This window comes from Danaus plexippus, assembly GCF_018135715.1.
Source record: "Danaus plexippus chromosome 13 unlocalized genomic scaffold, MEX_DaPlex mxdp_15, whole genome shotgun sequence".
In the NCBI taxonomy this organism is placed as follows: domain Eukaryota; kingdom Metazoa; phylum Arthropoda; class Insecta; order Lepidoptera; family Nymphalidae; genus Danaus; species Danaus plexippus.
The window spans coordinates 3744218-3764962 of NW_026869849.1; the positions used below are offsets into that span (position 1 = coordinate 3744218).

General features: G+C 30.8%; 2 protein-coding genes across 3 annotated transcripts; both read right to left on the minus strand.

Annotated features, from left to right (window-relative positions):
• Positions 1-523: 523 nt before the first annotated feature.
• LOC116770193 (glutathione hydrolase 1 proenzyme-like) lies at positions 524-15609 on the minus strand. 2 transcript variants are annotated; one of them, XM_032661560.2, is made up of 9 exons: positions 15481-15609; positions 5206-5370; positions 3876-4283; positions 3270-3470; positions 2757-3012; positions 2239-2429; positions 1920-2160; positions 1735-1848; positions 524-1294 (listed from the first exon to the last, which is right to left on the minus strand). In XM_032661560.2, the coding sequence occupies exons 1-9, from the start codon at positions 15486-15488 to the stop codon at positions 1142-1144; spliced, it is 1737 nt and encodes a 578-aa protein (XP_032517451.1). In that variant the 5' UTR covers positions 15489-15609; the 3' UTR covers positions 524-1141. The 2 variants fall into 2 exon arrangements, with proteins under 2 accessions (XP_032517451.1, XP_061383827.1); XM_061527843.1 differs by lacking the exon at positions 15481-15609 and adding an exon at positions 6381-6541.
• A 1194-nt stretch (positions 15610-16803) lies between these two features.
• LOC116770194 (SREBP regulating gene protein) lies at positions 16804-20372 on the minus strand. Its single transcript, XM_032661561.2, has 4 exons — positions 19924-20372; positions 19698-19842; positions 19011-19162; positions 16804-18409 (listed from the first exon to the last, which is right to left on the minus strand). Exons 1-4 carry the CDS (start codon positions 20098-20100, stop codon positions 18212-18214), a joined length of 672 nt encoding a protein of 223 aa, XP_032517452.2. The 5' UTR covers positions 20101-20372; the 3' UTR covers positions 16804-18211.
• Positions 20373-20745: the final 373 nt, after the last annotated feature.

Here is a 20745-nt window from a genome sequence, read left to right on the forward strand (position 1 = left end):
CCAATCTCACTCGTTTTCGCAGCTACAGTGGACTTACAATGTCTGCAAAAATGTAAAAACCATTAAAATTGTCTGGCTATTTAGGTAACATGTTTTTGTAGGTCCCCAAGTAACCTATATAAAAGTCAGCTTTTATACTTATAACGAATTTTATAACCAGAGTATAATTATGATTCATTACATTTTAGGGGTGTCTGGTAGGGGTAGCAAGTGTAAGAAATGTCAAATATATCTTGAAGAAAATATTTAAAAAAATCAACGATATTTGTTAAAAGTCGTTCTAGTCAGGACTCAAAATCAAAGAATCTGAGAGTGATTAGTCGTGGTTTAAGATTCGATACTGTGTTGGTGTCTAATACAAAATGCTTTATGTAAATATGGAACTCGTGTAGAACTTTTGCAGACAGTTTAAAAGCCCTTAATGATGCTGGGACTTGGTCTATTCTATAATCCTCACTGGGACACAAAATTGACTTTCTATAGATTCAAGTCCATTAAATTTAAGTAAGGTAATGAAAAACTATTCACAATCTCCAAGGTTTATTTTATATCAAAAGTATCCGAGATATTCACATAACAAAATAAATAAATATCTTTACTGTCCAATTTGTCTTTATTTCCTAGTTAAAATATATTCACAGCGTCTTACATAAATTAAAAAAAAAAAACTATTTACAAACGACCATAACGAATATTTTTGGCATATCGAATTAATTAATACTGACGGTTTCAATTTGTTAATATTAATATCGAAGATCAAACCGAGGCAATTTAAGTTTAAGTACACGATTAGCATTAGCTTAAAAATCTTAAAACCACAGAAAAATGCAATTAACATGATAACGTTAAATAATACTACGAATATTAAAATAAAACGAATTTCACACGCAGCGTAAACTGCAGATAATCAAATAACAGTCACAAAACTAAAAAAAAAATATTTGACAATCACGACTTTCATAAACAAACACGGGGTTACCTGATTTAAGGCACCATTAAAATCAGCGCTTTTATGAAAAAAATGTGCTTAATTAGTGACGGAAAACCGAATCCAGTGTTTTCGTTTCTGTTTGCGATACATTTAAAAATTTCATATCAAATTCACACACGATTTTATTTTCAATCGTGAAAGGCCTAGAGGCTAGAAACCATCAACGCTACCGACGCGGCGTCTGTCTGTTTGCGGGACTATAAATCCGTGTTCTCTGGCCGCCCCGACCATGGCCGCGAACCCGGCCGTCGGACCTCGCTCTGTCGTCGCGTGGCCTCGAGCGCGCAATGATTCAATCACGCTCTGAAATACAACAAGTTTTAATTATATTAGTTAATTGTATAATAGTATTTGAAATAGTCTTCAGTTCGTCTGTTGTTCAGACTTTTCTTCTTTTGATCTAATTCGTTAAATAAAACAAGTGATTATCTGTGCCCTTCCAAAAGCGTGAGCTTGAATAAAATTCAAGAAATACCAATTGATTTCTGGAATCAGTGAAAAAATGTAAGACCTATTTAAGATATATGTAAAATATTATATGTTAAAAGGCATAGATCTATTGACGACTTCTGTGTGGATGTATTGTCAATGGTGAATAGAATAATAAGGAGTGTTTTTCTTTAAGTGTTTTGTATCATCAGTAGAAGTAACTTACCTTTATAAATGTTGAAATCTATGTTGGTTACAGTGACCATTTTTTTGTTATATAAATTTAAAAATAAACATTTTAAATTTGGACTTACATGTTTGAAATCAGATTCATATTCGACTTCCATTGGCATGAGTTGATGGTGGAGACGAGGTCTTGGAATTATATCAGACAATTCATCGCCTTCCAAAATTGAATGCATCGCAACCTAGTGACAGAGAGGACGATAAAACGTTTGTTATGACAGTAAAAAAGTATCAATATACAACTATGTCTCACCAGTGCAACTTGTGTTGTGATCTTTGTCCCTCCAGCTGCTCCAATCACCAAATCTGCAGTACCGTTCCTTGAGAGTACGACACTCGGTACCATGGAGCTCAGCGGTTGCAGGCCCGGTGCTAGCATATTGGCTGGTGACGGCGGCATTCCGTAGGAGGAGTCACGGCTCGGTATCGAGAAGTCGTCCATTTCATTATTCAACATGATCCCTAGACTTGTGGATCTCCGCTGAGAACCCCAACTGTAAGTCATCGCATTGTTACGTCTCAGTGTTTAGACGGTGATGAGCAATGAGTGAGCTTATTTGTGCGTTATTTACATATAATTAATGGTGCTTGTGGCCGACACAACGCTGCCATCCGGAGCAATCACGACGATGTGCGCCGTGCCGTGATCGTCAGCGCCCTCGAATATGGCTCCATAATGCCTCCAATCAGAAAAAGTACGCTTGTCATCCACTAGATTTCGGAACGATCGGGCCCATGCAATGTTTGAGAGATTGTGTTCCAGCTAAAAATGAGGTACCCAGCGTTCATACACTTAGATATAAACAGAGGATAAAAATGTTTTGTTTGGCGCACCGCCTTTGAGACGAACAAAAGATAAAGTTTTTAGTTACCACGATACATATGTAAATTATCATACAATTGTAAAAGACTGGTTTTAAAAAGGAAAATTACCAGGCTATCTTTTCACATTGGACATATATAGACAGGTACATACATTATCAGACGGTTAACTGCTGATTTAATTATAATAAATATGGAATTTCTCATAGTTTAATGGAAATTACAGTGTTTATGATACACCACAAGAAAAAATAACGGCAGAACTTACGTCACGAATTTGATACGTCAGATTAGAGCGTGAAGGGTCGCCTAGACCGGTTCGTTTTGCGTACGCATACTTGAATGTCTCTACGACGCGGTGCCAGTAAAGGTTGGAGCCGCGCGCTACGTCGCTGTTGACGCCCACCCAGCCGTTGAGCATGTTGAGGATGAAGGCCAGCACGGAGCCCGAGCCCGGCAGCGGCACCGAGTATAGCGTGTGTTCCTCTGATAAAGGCACTTCGATTGGCTCTTGCCACTCCACTCTGATGGAAACGACGATTTGATAAATTTTAACTATAAGGGAAGCTCGATAGATCAGTTTAAAAGACATCAGCGATAACAGATAAAATAAGTCTAGAGAACGACAAAAATTCTGTGCGTACAAGGAACCTATTAAAGATTTAATGTTAAGAAATTTGTAAATGGCACATATATTATGTACATATTGTATAAGGTTTATTCTGACCACAAAAGCCTAAGAAGTGTATGGAATGTAAATATTATATTTTGTGATTCATACCTGTAGTTGTTGAGGTCCGCTTCTGTTATAATTCCTCCCAAGTTCTGTATATCGCGGACGAGCGCCCCCGTTAAGGAACCATTGTGAATCGCCTCCGGGCCCTCCTCTGCGATGATATCGAGAGTACGAGCTAGGGTTGGTTCTCGAATGTAATCGCCCTCGTTCCAGACCTCCCCGGTCGCTGGATTGACGTATAATTCGCTGAAAGCCAATAATAATAGACATAAGTATTTTTATTATACTCTCATTCAGACTGGAGACTTTCAACCCATCCGTTATAGGAATTTGATTTAGTATTTAGAATTAATCAATTTCATAACATTGTTTATTTTATTATGAAAACATATCAAGTACTAAAAAAAAATTGATATTTATATCGACTAATTGTGTACCAGTCAAAACGATATTCACAAACCATATGATACTTATTTATTCTGAAGTTACGTACTTAAAACAAGACGTTATAGTCGATAAAATATTAAAATTAACTCGAAGAAAGTCTTACAACAGAAACCGATAAGGAGGTTTATCGGCTTCGTACATGTGTGTATTTATTTTAATGAAGTAGAAGAATATGTTATAATAAGTATAGAAAAAAATAAATACCGCATTGTAGGTTCGTTGTGAATTCGGGTGCTGTATGATTTCAAGACCCGACCCATGTATTCGTTGACGCGATGTCCCTGCCGGCACAGTTCCGCCGTCGGCTGTACCAACTCCGACCAAGGAAGGCGTCCGTACTCCCGATGGAGAGCGCCATAGCCTCTCAGTTCTCCAGGGACGGCGATTGCCAGCCCTCCTACGGTTGAAGACGCGTTGGCGAACATGCCTTCTGTTGTTGCTGCTGGTGCTCGTTCTCTCGCGTTGATGACTCGTACTCGACGAGTCTGTGCGTCGTAAATGGTTGCTAAGAATCCGCCGCCGAGGCCCATGCATTGTGCACACGAAATTCCCTCACAAAACAACGTCGCTATAGCCGCATCCACTGCAGAGCCCTGCCTTTCCAATATAGCGCTGAAATTATACCAAAAATATATTGCTAAGACATTATTTACCACAGTTTATTAAGAGTATTACTTTCTTAGGCTCAGACCAAAGTTTATTACGGTCATGTTGGAGATATATTCCATTTCAGACAAATGTTTAAAGATAATTGTGAAAATTAGTACTCATAAAGTTGTTTGTTTGTCGAAGGCTCTTGTTGTGCATACTCCACACGACACACAGGCGCTATGCTGAGACGAAAGGATTGTTATCTATGCCTGATAATATACTCAGGAGTTGAATTTGCTTTCAACAGAAAGGGAGTCTAGGTTACAAACTGAGCACTTATTTAAATCTAATTTTCTGCTAAAAATTCCTATGACACAAGCTACTATCTGTAACTACTAAACGGAATTATGTAATTAATTTTAAGTACATGTCGTCGGCAAAATATATATTCGAATGCGGCTTTTTGTTTTAAAATAAAGGAAATCAAAGATAAAAATAACGGGGAAAACTTAGAAGCTGTAATGGAAGCACAATTTAGATAATTTGTTATCTGACCACAAATTAATGGACTTGTAATATTTGGACTGCCAATCTTTATCTGCATACGTGCTAAATTTATGATACATAGACAAAGTGTTCAATCAATATAATTTTACTTATCTACCAATATTATTTAAAAAAACAATATATGAACATAAGCCCATAGGTGGATAAGCAGTATAAAAATCAAAAAGTAAATTTTACTAAATATTGTATAAGTACGTTTTCCAAGGATAGAATAGATAGAACTTATATTCATTTAAGAGATGAAATGTTCGAATTACGCCGTCATGGGCCGTAAATAGCAAAAATTTGTCCCGTTGATTACTTTCTTAAGGATATATGTATGTGTTCAACAGTTGAAGTTGCAAGGGTGTGCATTGTTTGACATATAATAAATCACCGTCCAACAGAAGCGCATTCGTATCCATTGGCGGCGACTGCGGCGCGGCGATAGCGCGTCTGGTTGTGGTTGGCCCACGGCTGCACCACCAGCACCGCTACCAGCGCGCCAACTAACAGCGCCGTTAACACGCTGCTCACTAGCAGACAACGTCGTGAACAACAACTGGAAACAAACCACACATAGAACCTTGCCACATAGCTTGTTATATAGCAGTCTTTATATCCTTAGATATTATTATGAACAGAGTTTGTATGAAAGGATAGATGAATGAGTGGATGATTGTTTCTTCACGAAAAACTGAATAAAATATCGAAAAAATGGTGTTACAGTTGTATTCTATATGAAAGAACCGGACAACCGAACAAGAAGGCGCTGTATGTCAGACACCATGTCTTTTTTATTATTACAAATTTTAAATTTAACTGAACCAAAGTACATTTTAAGGTTTAAATACATCAAATCTTAAAGAAACAGCGATATAATGGTGTTTACGATAACAATATTGTGGAACAGATCAACAAAACATAGTTCGCTTACAGCCATTACTGTTTTATCTTATGTATAATGTAGGCTTAGCACAAGTTCATATGTTCACACTAAATACGAAGAGTTTCCCGTTTTTCATCTAATGACCAGCCTTGGTGTGCAACGATTTATGAATAGAAAACGGACCGGATGTAGTGTAACCATACGAGCATAAGAAAAAACATGCTGCTCCGTTATTCCAACTGAGAATTTCAAACTTTGTTTTATAATTTTATATTAGTATAATACCAGGAAGATAAAGTTTGTTTGTTTTATTTTTCATTTCATTTATCTTGTGAATTACTGCCTACTATAAACGCAATGATCACAAAAAAATATGGAGCTGTGAATCAATGAAAACTGTGAAAAACAGGTAAAAGTAACTACTTTTAGGAAGTTTACATTATTTTCAAAATTTTCCGCTACGCATGGTAGTTTAATGGTTTGTAAAAAGCCACCTACATATTATATTGAGATTTAACTGATATTTTCAAATCTAGCGCGAACTAAGTAATCGGTAAAAGCAAGTAAATACATCTATATATATAAACTTTCAATAAAATTTTCATTTCCTTCAAGGATGAATACATAAAATAATAATTAATTTATTCGACAGCAAAACTATTTTCCATCTTCATAAAACTTACCTTCACTTGTCATGCCAAGATTTTAAGATCGTCACAAAGGGAACAGTAAGACATATATACCAAGCATATTCAGATTTGAATAAAATAACGGAAAATATGGAAACAATTTGGCTAGCGGTAAATGAAATCCTTGTTTTGACGTTAATGTCATAGACGGAAAATCGAGCTGGTTGATTTATGACAATAAATGTGAAATGACGTAATAGAGAAAGTTGGAGGTTGGTAGTGATATAAAAGAGACAAGTATTAGTTCTTATAATATTACATCCTACAATTTATATAAATTTTAGACGTAAGAAAACTTTGAAGATTATTGATGTGATCTTCTTATGCGACTTCCAACGAGGTTGCGTTAAACGTTCAACGCTCCCGGGTAGGGGGGTAGGAAGTCGGTGCAAGAGCAAATGGGTGGGTCAATTTTGAATTGTAAACAATATTTATACAATAATTCATTTCTACCCCTTCCTTTTTTCATTTCCACAATACGAAGTGAAACTGCAAGCACTATTTTTTATTTTATTTTATTTTATAAATCTATATGACATAACCAATAATAACTTATCCAATAAATAGTGTAATTCCTAGTAGCCAGTAAGATGTATGCTCATATATATTTATTTTGATTATATTGCTGTTATTTCAAGTATATATCCAATGATTTATCTGACACCGTGTAAATATTAAATGTTATGAAAAATATATATTTTTTTTTGGAGTAGGATATAATAAATGAAAATCACAAAATTTGTAATACTAACATTCTTTATTCAAAGTTGGTTAAATACAATATATTTTATCTTTTTACCTTTTTGCTTTATTTATTTTACCAAAAGAAGTCGTTTGTCACTCGCTGTATGGGCTCTAATTAGAAATAAATTAAAAAAAAATAAAAAGTAATAACAATAGCCACTAAAATCTCATTCATAGCTTTCGTCAGTCAGATATAAAGTTCATGATTTTGAAATAAACGGGATTCCGTATAATAATCATTTTTAGTAATGTTTCGTTTATTCGTAATCCACGTATTTCAAGTAAATAAAAGAATAGTCATGGTATAAAGTTCAAATGTTCATGAATCTTAATATATATATACAGGGATATAATATATTTACAATATTATATATTTACAGGGAGTATTATCTCTATTCCTCAAATTGCGGTTGCCGTTTAAATTTTTCCTTCCCAATGTGCATATTAAATTAAAAGCCAATAGCCAATAGCCATTATCAAAAAACTTTCAAAGCTCAGACACGCATATGCGTGTAAAATTCATTCTAATGGCTATCCCATTACAAAGAATGTTAATTAAAAGATTACCCTACCACATGGACCATGTTATGTAACCCTAGACTTGACGTGTAGGTACTTCCGATGTTAAGAACCAACGGAAATCTTAATTTAGATAAGTAATATTACTAATTTATTTAAAAAATGACAGCCTAATCATATTATTTTCTCAATAAAAAATTTCGGATCATGAGACTGGTAGAGGCAACAACTAGGTTTTATAAACATATGGATCCGTGATGGTACTGCGAATTAAATATTTAATATAAATATAAAACTTACGTCTATCAGTGTTATCTCCACAATAGTAAAGATTGTAAGGCGGCTTAAGATTTTGATAAAATTGTGATAAAATAAGATAATGTAATGATATAACTTTTATATTATAAAGAGTGGTATTTAGTACAATTAAAGTATTATTTTTATTGTTTATTCTAATTTAATCATAAATCAACAATACGGATGATATTTTATACATAATGTCTTTGGAAAGTTTTTTTAATTTTATTCTGTAGATATACCAAGGTTTCCTAATAAAATTATAAATAAATATTTCAAAAATAAGCACCTAGTAGTAGATTTAAAACAATTTTCTTATGGGTAAATATTTTATTAGAAAAAAAATTAAAAATCTTTTATTATTTAGTAATATACTTAATGAACGAAAGTGAAGGATAACATTATTATCTACACAATTTTCCTATTTAATAGGTGATATGAATGTGAAAAAAAAATCAGAAGTGATAATCTAAAAATTTTCCAAAACGACTTAGATCTTTATCGGCATTGAATTGATTTAACAAAAATATTTGTATTAATACAAAAATATATGAACTAATAGGTAAAATATATTTTAAATGTCCGAAGTTTCCTTTGATCTGGAAGCACGATGGAACTAATATTAGTTGAGATGAATCACAATTTCAATCACAAAAAAATACAATTAACGAATTGTCATAGGATGGGATCGTTCCATATGGCATATACCTACCATTATTTATATGTAAATACATAAATATCAAAAACAAAGATTGATGGCTTAAAAATAAACGAATCCTTTATTTCAAAACTAAATGAATATATTGAAATTACAAATTATTAATCAAACGTCAGATCATTTGAGAATCCAATTCCCATTCGTAACATCTAGAGATGAGTATAAACATTTTGAAGTACCTATAATTTTTGTAACATGTCCACCTTTGATGTTTATTCTTGGGAAGTGTGGAAAACAAATTTAAAATATTTATAACCAATTATATTATCTTTAACAAAAACATCGTCCATTTTGTTTTTCTTTAATGAATGAGTTTAATGCATTTGTGTAAATATGGATTCTAGGTATCTGTGAAGTGCCAAAAACTGTTTATTGTACGTGACTGAATTTTATTGAAATACATAACTAATTTAAAGCTAAAACAAAAAATATATATGTGTCATAATTTTATTATGAATAAAATACTAAAAAACGCCTGAAATTTTTATGATATGTGTCACATTTAAATTTATTCCGTCAAAACGGACTCTTCAGAATCTTTACAATTATTTGTTGAAACGATTATAGCAGAGCTGTAATATATACTTTTTATGTTTTCCTATCACTAAATAAACACAATAGGTTTCGTTAAGCGACGAATATCAGGCCATTTAAATATCATACATACCTACTTTCAAATATGTAATATAAATTAACAATTCAAAACACGAATGTTTGTCATATTTATATTTACAAAAAAAAATGAATTTTTAGCATAACTTTTTGGTGGACTAAATAAAAATAGTTTGTTTCAATTATTTCAAAGCAAAAAGATGTGCAGCTCTTTTGGAATTGGAATCATAAACTATTGTCAGGACAGCTTAAGCTTATACCAAACATAACGGTATTATTATTAATAAGATTACTCGATAAATTAAATATTGAACTTAAAACACAATTCTCTGTATTAAATCGATTTAAAGGTTTCCTTATCATGGTTATGTATGGCTGCTTTGTACTAAGGTTTGGTTCCAATCGCTACGATTCCATTCGACGTTCAAAGATTGAGAATCTCTGGTTTGCTTCATTTGAAGGCTCCGAACGGCTTGGGCGGTTCCTATGAATTGTTCAATTAGTTACTGTGAACTGTCAGCACTGTTTGGGAGAGCGCTATTTACTTTTTGCCCTGTTCACTAGATTGTTGCGTATCGTTCTGAAACTGTTATTATGAACGGCCTTAACCGCGTGATGTTCAGGGTGACGCCTATATATTTTCCGTTCGTAGATTTTTCTAAGCAATTGAGTAGTTTAGGGTATCTGTCAGATAGGTTTAATACTTGACCTAGTTTTTGTATATAACTATAACGCCGATCCCTTTCCATTGATATAGGATCGCATTCGGCATCCGTGAGTAGGAAGTTGAGGACGCATGAATAACTATGAATATTATATATGTATTATTAATTGTGAACGAAGTTTTAAGATCTTGATGGTCATTATCCGACACCAGTTTAGTGTTACGTCGTAAGAAACTATTTTTTTCTACAATGTTTTTTACATTACGCTATCTGGGGGTCGAGTGATATGAGAGTTATTGTGGCATATACTTTTAATACGTTGACCGCGTCACAAGGTGGCTAGCCAGGAGTGCACTGACTCTTTGGGTTATATCGTTCTATTCTTGTTGTGTTCCGTTTGTCATCGTGAACAGTAGTCTCCTCGATTTACCTACTTATTCCGTTATGAAATTGGCTCCATTTTCTGTCATCCAGTGTAATCCACGTTCCAGACTTCAGTTACTTTGGCATATCAGTGTTATTGCAATTAAAGTAACCCTTTTAACCTCGATGTCGAACCGTATAGACCTTCTTGATACGGGACCAAAAACAAAAACCTCCAAGATGTAAAGAATGGTCATAAAAGAAGTCTCACCCCAAACACAATGGAGAAAGCAATACTGTTCGCTTCTCCCTCTTTTCACCCAAAATTCATGTTGAAAACCACAATCGTATACCACCTCCCTTACCTTGGTAACAGGCGTAAGCTTCTCGACATTTTCTAGATTACATTATAACGAGACTCTGCAACAAGTGCAAAATCCATTTTGGCAACTACTATGAAACAACCAGAAAAGCATTGGACTCCACCCTTTCTTTGTAAATCTTTCTTGAAGCGTTTCGCTTTCTCTTTTTTCATACGCACAACTATGGATTGGAAAAAGTTTACCAGTTTAAGGAAATCCGAATTGGAAATGGAAGGCCTTTTCCAATTAAGATATCTTTAAGCCAAGAGTGCATAGGCTCTTATTAGAATGGAGTGTTCACGACCTTCGGCTTCATTTCTATTTACCCGTCAGATAGAATGCATAATTATCAAACACTAGCCTGTCTGTTTCTTGGAAAACAGGCTTTTTTGAGAATACAACTCCTCGACAAAAATTCGAAAGAACATTTTTTTTGGTCTATTAAAAAAGTTCTCTTCCAAAGGTTTCTCATAAATATATCATTACTTAAGACTTAAAAGAGAATATTAAAAAAAAAATTGTTTTTGGAAAAACTAGTGTACATCATTCTAAAAGTTTAAATCCTAATTTACTTTAGGTTTAATGTTTTTATATTATATAGTTCATGTATGTATCTATCTGCCTTTCTATTATCTATTTTTAGTCGACAATTGTAAGTTATACTGAATGAATTAGTTGACCATGAAGAGCCGCATTCCCATTATGTCGTATAGAAGATGTCACCGGAAATAAATCATTGTATTATTAAAGTCTACTATTAAAGCATTCGATTTTGATAAAAGTAAAATTAAGCAGTGTAGTGTTTTCCATAGTTCTAAGTAGACGAAATAATTACATATATAACATATTACTTTTTATTTTTTCAATTTAATCAAGTATTGTGTTAAAAGAAATAAAAAAAGTAACTTTTTTATTTTATTTATTACTTTCCGGTAATTCTACTGGAAGCATTATAATTTTTAACAAGCGTAGTGTAAGTAAATGCAGTGTTTGTGAGGTAATACGTACCTACTCTTATAAATAATAAAACACTCTTTCTTTTTGACTGTCATAAATTGTGGGTGTTTGTAAATACAAATGTATTTAATGGAAGGTGTATAAATTGTTTTGATATGTAGTAATTAATTTGTTTCATCTTAACATCCTTTTGTTGAGAAAAATAAAATATTTCAATATTGCATTGTTAAAGATAGAATGAGTTCTATCCTCGTACAAGTGCTCATAAAAGAACATATAGGGTAATGAAATGTAAGAAGAATAAGCACTTTAAACGTTTTCTTTGATTGGTTTTTGACCTTCATAACAAATACCAAGGTACCACGGAAGGTCAGAAATTCAAATTGACAATATAAAATTAAATATAATCATGGAATCCGTTTTCTCACTGTTACGAATAGGAGAACTAATCAAAACAATTTTGATTAATTTGAAGTAAATAATGTTCAAGAATTGCGTGTATTTCACTTACAAACATTGAGAGATGCTTACTTTATCGAAGCTCCAGAATAAAAATCGAATGTTAAATAAAATCTTATTTGCGATAAAAAAATAGAAAATTTGTAATATTTGAAAGCTAACAAAATAATCAATAAGACTCACTCAGAGAAATAGAATGGCGAGTCATAGTACCAAACGCTGAAGTTTCCTAAGATCTCGCTCTATGATAAGGTGAAATTCGCATTTTCGATATAATGCTTAGCTGAAACTATTAATTTACTTAAGTTTACAGATTTTTAATGACGTCACCAGATTTATGTCACTTGGTTACTAAATATGAAAAGTTGCAATTGTAAAATACCCGAGAACCATCGTCTTTATAAGGCTTTATTCCAGCTATATACATATTTTCCGAATTAAATGAAACTAGTATTATTCAGATATACTACGCGGATTTTATTATTTAAAACTTCGTCTGCCCGTGATCATGGTTTCTGCAAAGTAACCGAAACGTCGGGATTATGTAGTTTTTAAATAATAAAATCCGCATAGTATATCCGAATAATACTAGTTTCATTTAAATGAATAAAACTCGCGAAAAACTCATTATATTTTCCCAATTTTAACAATTTCTTACCAGGCAGAGAACTCAACTAAGATAGGACAGCCACTTACGAAGATTTTATCAGGAACGGTACGTGTGAATATAATATATGCATCAATCGATTGAATTTCTTATTTCATAAGTGATATTCTTTATAGTATCATAAGCTACGTCTAGGTGTGTGTGAAAACTTCATCTTTATTATTTTAATCTAATATATAATAGGAACTGATTCTGAATTCACCCGTATATGTACTATTTTAAATTTATGTCAAAATCTATATTAAATGAGGTTCAGAGATATTAGGTTGTCTTTTTTAGTAATTATAAGTTATTGAAGAATTGTTTTTTGATTGATTCACGGTACTGACTTAATATAATTACATAATTGAAATTCAAACACTGGTTTCAAAGTTAGAAGTGCTGTCACGGTCATTTATTTTCCTTATTTTTTATTGATGTATTTTATTATGTGATATTGTCGGTCCTGCGCTATAATCAGCACATATGTTTAGCACAAATTTTTATCTACAGATTACATACGAACATTTCCTTTATTTACTCATTTAATCACCCACGTTAATACTATAATTTGAAAAGATTTATGAATTAACAACTTAACGATGCCTATGTAATGTGACGGTGCAAATTTGAGTTAAGCACACTGAGGCTTATTTCTATTATTAAATATATGAAATAAAAATATTTTTTAGTATGTCAAGTTTCTCGTCTCTCTTGAACGGTCTGGCTTGTAATTATTTTACATTTTTGCCAGTGTATAAACGACCTAACACAAGGAAAACTAACAGGTAAGAGATAACAGTTCATTAAAAATAAGTGAACACCTCGTTCACTTGCTTTTATGAATATCTTACAGTTAAAATTGATGTAGCAAAGTGTTGTCAGCATTTTATAAATAATAGAAAAAGAGTTTCTATTTGACGTTACGTGTTTTTTTTACGTTTTTATGATCACATGAAGTTGACATTACAATAAATATTTAACTCTAGAAACTACATACAATATTCTTGATTCATACATGGGCTTCTAATCTTTATCATCTAGATCAACAAACATGACATACTAAAAAATATTATTTATCTTAGCAGTCAATCAGATAACTGGATCAATAAAAATACTATCCTCGTACTGTACTATTAAACAACGAAATTAACCTTATATAATTAATTTTATGTATAACACGTGCCATTTACTTTCCAAACATACATATGCAAATAAATAAGACACACGTTAATACCTACATAGTATATTTACCGTTATCTTGTGAGATTAAATTGCATCGCTACATTTTGTTTTATTTTATTGTTATTTTTATTGTTCCACAGTTAATACTGGAACATTTTTCAATAGTATTTAATTCATCTCTTATTTATTAATGTATTTTTATAAAATATAAAATTGGTCACGTTTCACTTATACAATTTTAGTTCTGTAGGTAACACCGTAACTGTTGGTTGTCTGGAAGAGATCGCTCTTTAGCGATAAGGCCGCCAAGTTGTACATTTTTATCTAATGTAATCCTAATATTTGTTAATTTAAGGGTGTACAATAAAGAATATTATTATTATTATTATTAACACCGACGTGTTCTTTTTCCTTTGCATTTATATTTTCTTGTCCACTTAATAGAAAAAAAAATTGTAAAACATAAAGTTTAAAGGGCATGGATTTACGAGGGTTGATTGATAAGTCCTTTAAAAATTAAACAAAGAGCTACTTTTTTTGAAATGATGTCGGTTATTTTTCAACGTTATCACCTTTTAGAGCTATACACTTGGTATAACGATGCTGGAGTTTTTTGATCTCTTCTTTGTAGTAATCTTTTCCAAGGCCTTCAAGTAGGCCTTAGAGAAGATATAACTTAAACGCGGAGTCCATCTTGCAGAGACTTTTTTCCTAAGCAAATGTTTATGTACAATGTTGAAAACTCGCTCATATAAATTGTTTACATTAGGTACTGACTATCTATCTCTCTCAACTTAATTCTTCGATCTCAGAATACTATATCATTGATTTCATTGATAATTTCTGAAGTGGTTACCTTGATTGGATCTCCTGAGCGAGGAGCGTCTTCCGTGCTGGATCTACCACAACGGAACTCAGTAAACCACTTGTAAATCATCTTAAATGACGGCGAAGATTCACCATAATTTTTTCGTTTGATGATAGATTTTTTTAAATAAAAAAACATGTTTATCAACACTCGAAATTCACTTTTTTCCGTTTTCACAGTGAAACAACATTTTGTCAAATCTAAATGCTTGACAAAGCAATACTTACTCAAATATCAGTATGAAATTTCGGGTATGCATCTTCAAAACAATATCCTGTCTAAACCTGTTATAACTTGTATACTAGTATTACCGTGTCATTTATTTTTACCTAACTTATCAATCTGCCCAGGTGTTAAATTTTTTTTCGATACGTTTTTTAATTATATAGTTGATATTTAACGAAATAAAAATAGCTTTAAAGAAAAAGTTAAAACCTATGTAAAGAAATACTGGTTTATATAAACAAATATTTCTTTATAGTATTCTTTAGAATAGAGTGTAACCAGTGTTATTTTGATAGAGAAATAGGTTATTAAGAGTCGCTATTAAAACCATGTCCTTAAATTAACAACAAAAAAAAAAAACAATTACTTTAAACTTTGTCCGTAATAACTTTAAAAACTAATTAAATTTATCGCAGAGACGTGTTTTATTTTTCACGAGCGGACTGTATCGATATATAATATTTAAAAACTCACCTGAGCATAATGATTCGTTCCCATTCACTGTTACAAAGCAACTGATCGCGCGTACACTTGCTGGAAGGCCGCCGTGTAGTTTCGCCTTCACAATGATTGTCTGACACCTCGCTTCTCAGTGACGCAACAGTTTGTTTTTATTTATCTGACATACTGACAAGGAATGTACTAAATATTGGTCTAAATGAATTATGTTTAAATACATAATGTCAATATTATATTTGCAAAATCATAATAACTCAATAAAAATGTCTAACATACTATAAACACGCATGTTCGGTAACATTCTTAAAGTTTTGATGTAAAAATTATGTTATAGTAAATATAATCGTTTTTAATAGTAAATTTTGATATTCATTTATAACTATAGATAATTGTTAATGTACATTTGAATTAAAAATTTTAATCTGCGTGACTTATTAGAAACCAATAAGTCACGCAGATTAAAATTTGTTTCGCTTAATAATAATTTGTATTATTTGATGTTTATTTAATTTAAATAAGTAAAACAATTCGTTAATGTTCAGAAATTAAATTCTATTTGAAATTACGGACACGTCCAAAAGTTCGTTCAATAATAAGCGCGGAAAATTCAGTGTGTTAATCAGAATGTCTGAAACTGTCCTCAATTTAAAAAGCATAGTTTAAGATTTTACATTTCTGTTCTTGAATCGGCCTGAACCGAAATATTACAGAATAGTTTTTTTATCATTTTATCCGTCTGTATGTAGAGAAAAGAGGGGAAGAAAATCAAATGCCTCTTCAGCTACCTCTTATGTAATTGGAAAAAAAATAAGTTTTAAATTCTAAATCCGGAACTGAATATGACAATCGTTTGTGAAGTTGAACTACAACTATACCGAGTCACAACTAATCTGTTAAGGTTCACAACTAATGAGCGGCTATTCACAACTCGCGAAGACGCCCACAAATCATATATGATGGCGCTGGAGTCGTCAACGACGTATTACATTTCATCAATAGCATTAGCAAAAAAAAAACAAATAATCTTTGTCATCTATGATATTTTTCCAAGTTTTTAATATTAATTATATAGTTTAGCTAAAATTTATATAAAAATCATTAATCATTATAATTCTGATCAATCTTAACATCAAAATTATATGCACCATTATATAGAATAGACTTAATGTCCCTGAGATAGCAGACGGAATTAAAAATTTTGTTTTAAATATATATTAATTAAATAGACATGGAAAGTATTGTTTTTTAATAAACATTGAATAAGTCTAAAATATACATTTTAGACTTATTTCTTTAAAAAAATGTGATCTTATTAGGGGTTAATACAAAAAAAAAAAATTTAATAAAATTAGTACAAAAATATTTTATTCAAATAAATAAATATTAATTACTTAACTTTCACATAACAATGTAAGGCGTTATTTTTAAGCATAGAGCACACTTATAACAAGCATACGCTGATTACTGAGCTGTTATCTATACAATTTAAATACATATCACAATTTCTATCAAAATGTTCTATCTATTGTGAATAAAACTATTTAACATTACAATATCAAAACTCGCTTAACTTCAAAATTAAAGTATTGGATTGGACGAAGTAATATTAATTTAATAATAATTACTAATAACCCTAATTTCTTACTAATAACTATAACATTGTTTGAAACAGAAGTCATTTATGAGTCTCTTATATGAAAACATTATAAAGTATTAAAATTAAATGTAGAATAAAACATTTTTTTTTTAAATATTCATTACAATGATAGAATGTGTTTCATTATAAATAGCAATTTATTTAATGAAAATTAAGTTGTTACATCATATGTTTCTATTGATAAAAAAATTATCTCTGTATTAAAATAGTTTAATAATGTTTTATTAATAAAATTTTTTGTTTATTTCCATGGAATATTATTAAAAAGCCATAAATAAAGCTAATACATTAATAAAGTTAGGTACATGACATCACATTTGAATAAAAACTTATATATGGGTTCATCCTATCATACATATTTAACATCTCAGTTGAGAAACAGAAATTATTAGTATCGGTTTAGGAAAGCCACTCTTAATCATATATAACTATAAATTAAGTCTATTACGATGGTTTTATTTGAAAATAATCACGTTGTTTGTCACATGAGTGAATCATAGTAAAACTGGATACTGTAGGATACAGATGTTAGTTACTATCTAAAATTATACAATATATAGTGTGATCATTAACTAAACATATCTTTTAAAGCTAATAAATTACAAATGTATGCATTTTCTATAAAGATTAGCATAATAATTGACTATTTAATATATTTGTGATTCTATATTGTGCTCACATTCCTCAACATTACTAACTTACTTTGAAATTGGTAACTATAATTAAGTTAAGACTAAAAAATTATGTGAAACATTCTCATAATCTTTTTTATTTTTGTTGTTTTTCATATACATATAGCCTCTTGTATTAAAATTTCTATAAGTAATTTAAACAAAAACTTCGTTCATTATTAAGTGCACTTGTAAGTATAATATGTTTAAATAAAAAATCTACTATTCATATTTTATTACATACCTGATAATATTTAATCCATTTCACTTGATATATGATATCTTTAAAAAATATTTCACTCACAATCCAGTCACAATATAATATTATATATTACACTCTAATAATTCACTAAGGTCATGATCCAAACAGCTTTGTGATCATTTGTCATAAATGTTTTTTTAATCTGTGTATTAACTGCTAGTCCGTTGGCTTTGAATTTGTTCTGTCACCAAAACAGTGCTTATGACTGGGATCTTTATAGGAATTCTCATGAAGCACACTATGAGAACTCGTTCTGCACTTTGTTAGACATAATTCATAATCGTCGCTTATTGAACGGAACAAAACCTTCTCCTCGGCTGACAGCTTTGACAGCACCAACTCTAACAAACTCCTCTGAAAGAATAAAACACTAACATTATTTTAGAAATAAATAGTTTCATGAATAGAAATTATATTAAAACATAAACATTACAACATAATGGCTTTAGTTGCTGTTAAAATATGATTATTTGACCAGTTAGTTTGTGGCCATGGCCTAACTTAAATAAATGCCATATTGTATTTTCACCCTGGTTCATAAAAATGTGTATTTTATCATTTTAATAGAATCTTCTCAGTAATTAAGAAATATTGTTTGAATTTTTAAACTCGTTACATCACTTAATATTAAGAGCTGGAAGGCATGTATGTGGCATATTTTATAGCAAACTTATCTTTACTCAAAAATTGCATCGGAACAAGACAATGACTGGAGATTTTTTTATTAAAAAGTAAGCTTAGTTGGTTATATTATATTCACAAAAACACTTAAATCTGAATAATAATATATAAAAATTCTATTAAATCTATTATTGTAGTAATAATTAAAATTTTACCTTAAAGACTTATTAAAATTGAAAATCAATTATGGGTGAATCATATAAATCATAATCCAGAAGTGATTTTCTATAAATCTATCACTTTGACATATACATAATAATCTCGTTCTGTTTACCTTACTGGGATCAAGACAGCAGGACACACAATATTCATATATAACACAACAGTTGTTATTCTTGCATGATTTACAGCTATACCTCTGAGTGTGTTTAGCTTCTATGTTACAACAGCCATTCTTAGCCAAATCCATTCTTTGGCATACATAACCTTAAATGTAAGCAAATTATTATTATTTAAGATTATTGTAACATAAATATATTGTTTGTTCTTGCCCAATGACATGAAAATATTTGAAAAGCATTGAAACAAGTTTAAAGAACCCATTAAATAAATATGTAAAATTTTTTAATATTATTTTATTGCAAATTTTAAACAAGCAAGCCATACTGTGGGTAAAAACTAGTCTTAGTTGTATTATGCTTTGTGGGGATGTATAAATGTTTACAGCTCTTTTGCTGAAAAGTTATGTAATGGTTTTTGATGAAACCAATGAATCTTAGATATCATTAAAGATATATCTATAATTTACCAAGCAATTTCATCTGGTTCATACAGGTCATGGCATAACAGTTGTATTTTGTAAGAAATCACACGACAGACTTTGGATATTGCTGCTGGTATCTTACGATATCTATTTCTTTGACGCAATATATAAACTTCTCTCTGATCTCCATCCACATAGATGGAATGAATGAATTGTGGGTAAAAATTACAATTTTATGTGTAATGAATTACAAATTACCTCGGTCATCCACAAGTAAAGACTTTCCTTGAATTGAGTTTCTACACAAAGTATCTTGAGTTTCGTTGTGCTCTTGAAGTGTTCTCCACACAAATGGTTTATGTTCTATAGAAACATCTTGATACACCATATTTTTATTGTTACCCTGAAATATATAAAAATATTTAATTTTAAATCTTGCCTGAGTAACAGTGTTTCGAATGAATAATGTACTTTATAAACTAACCTCTTTAAGGAAACTAACAATGCAATAGGTCAATGATGATGCAAAAATTATTCCTAAAACCAATCGTCGCCTGATAAACCGCAAAAGAGCGGCATGCCACATCTTAAACCTACTGTAAATGGACTCTTTTAAACTATAATAACAAACCAAGCATGAAACATATAATAACATTTTCATTTATCCCTTCGTCATATAAATTATTATTTTGTCCATTATTTCGGTCAGTTTAGAGCTTTAAGACTTTTATTATCACTTTCCTCAGCATTTAAAATTCATACATTGCAAAAAAAACAGTAGCTTATAATGCTAAGAACAATACATATAACGAAGCAACTATTATTGACATGTTACAAGAATATACGACATAATCGGTAACTATAAACCCTGTGATTTTAAAATATTTAATACTTGAAACATGTTAACTTGGTAAATATTGTCTATATAAAGTAGGTATCTTGTATTATTAATAAATATAGAAAATTGACATTGACAGTATACATTTGAAAATTGTGACAGCTTACATGTACTTTTAAAAATTATTTATTGTTTAGGTTCTTCAACAAAATAGACTGTATAATATAATGTGATAATACAAAAATCTATTTACAAATAGTCTTTCTTAACGATTAAGATCTAAATAATTGTCAGTGATAGTAAGCATTATTCTTATAAAAATTTAATGTCTTATTTCACTATGTTTCATAATTATGTATTATTAACTATGTTATTGAAATCATTTAACTTTTTCTTTATATTTTGAATGTGCTTTTTAAAAATATTAAGTATTTATTAGTAATTCGGATTGTTCTTCATTATTGTTAT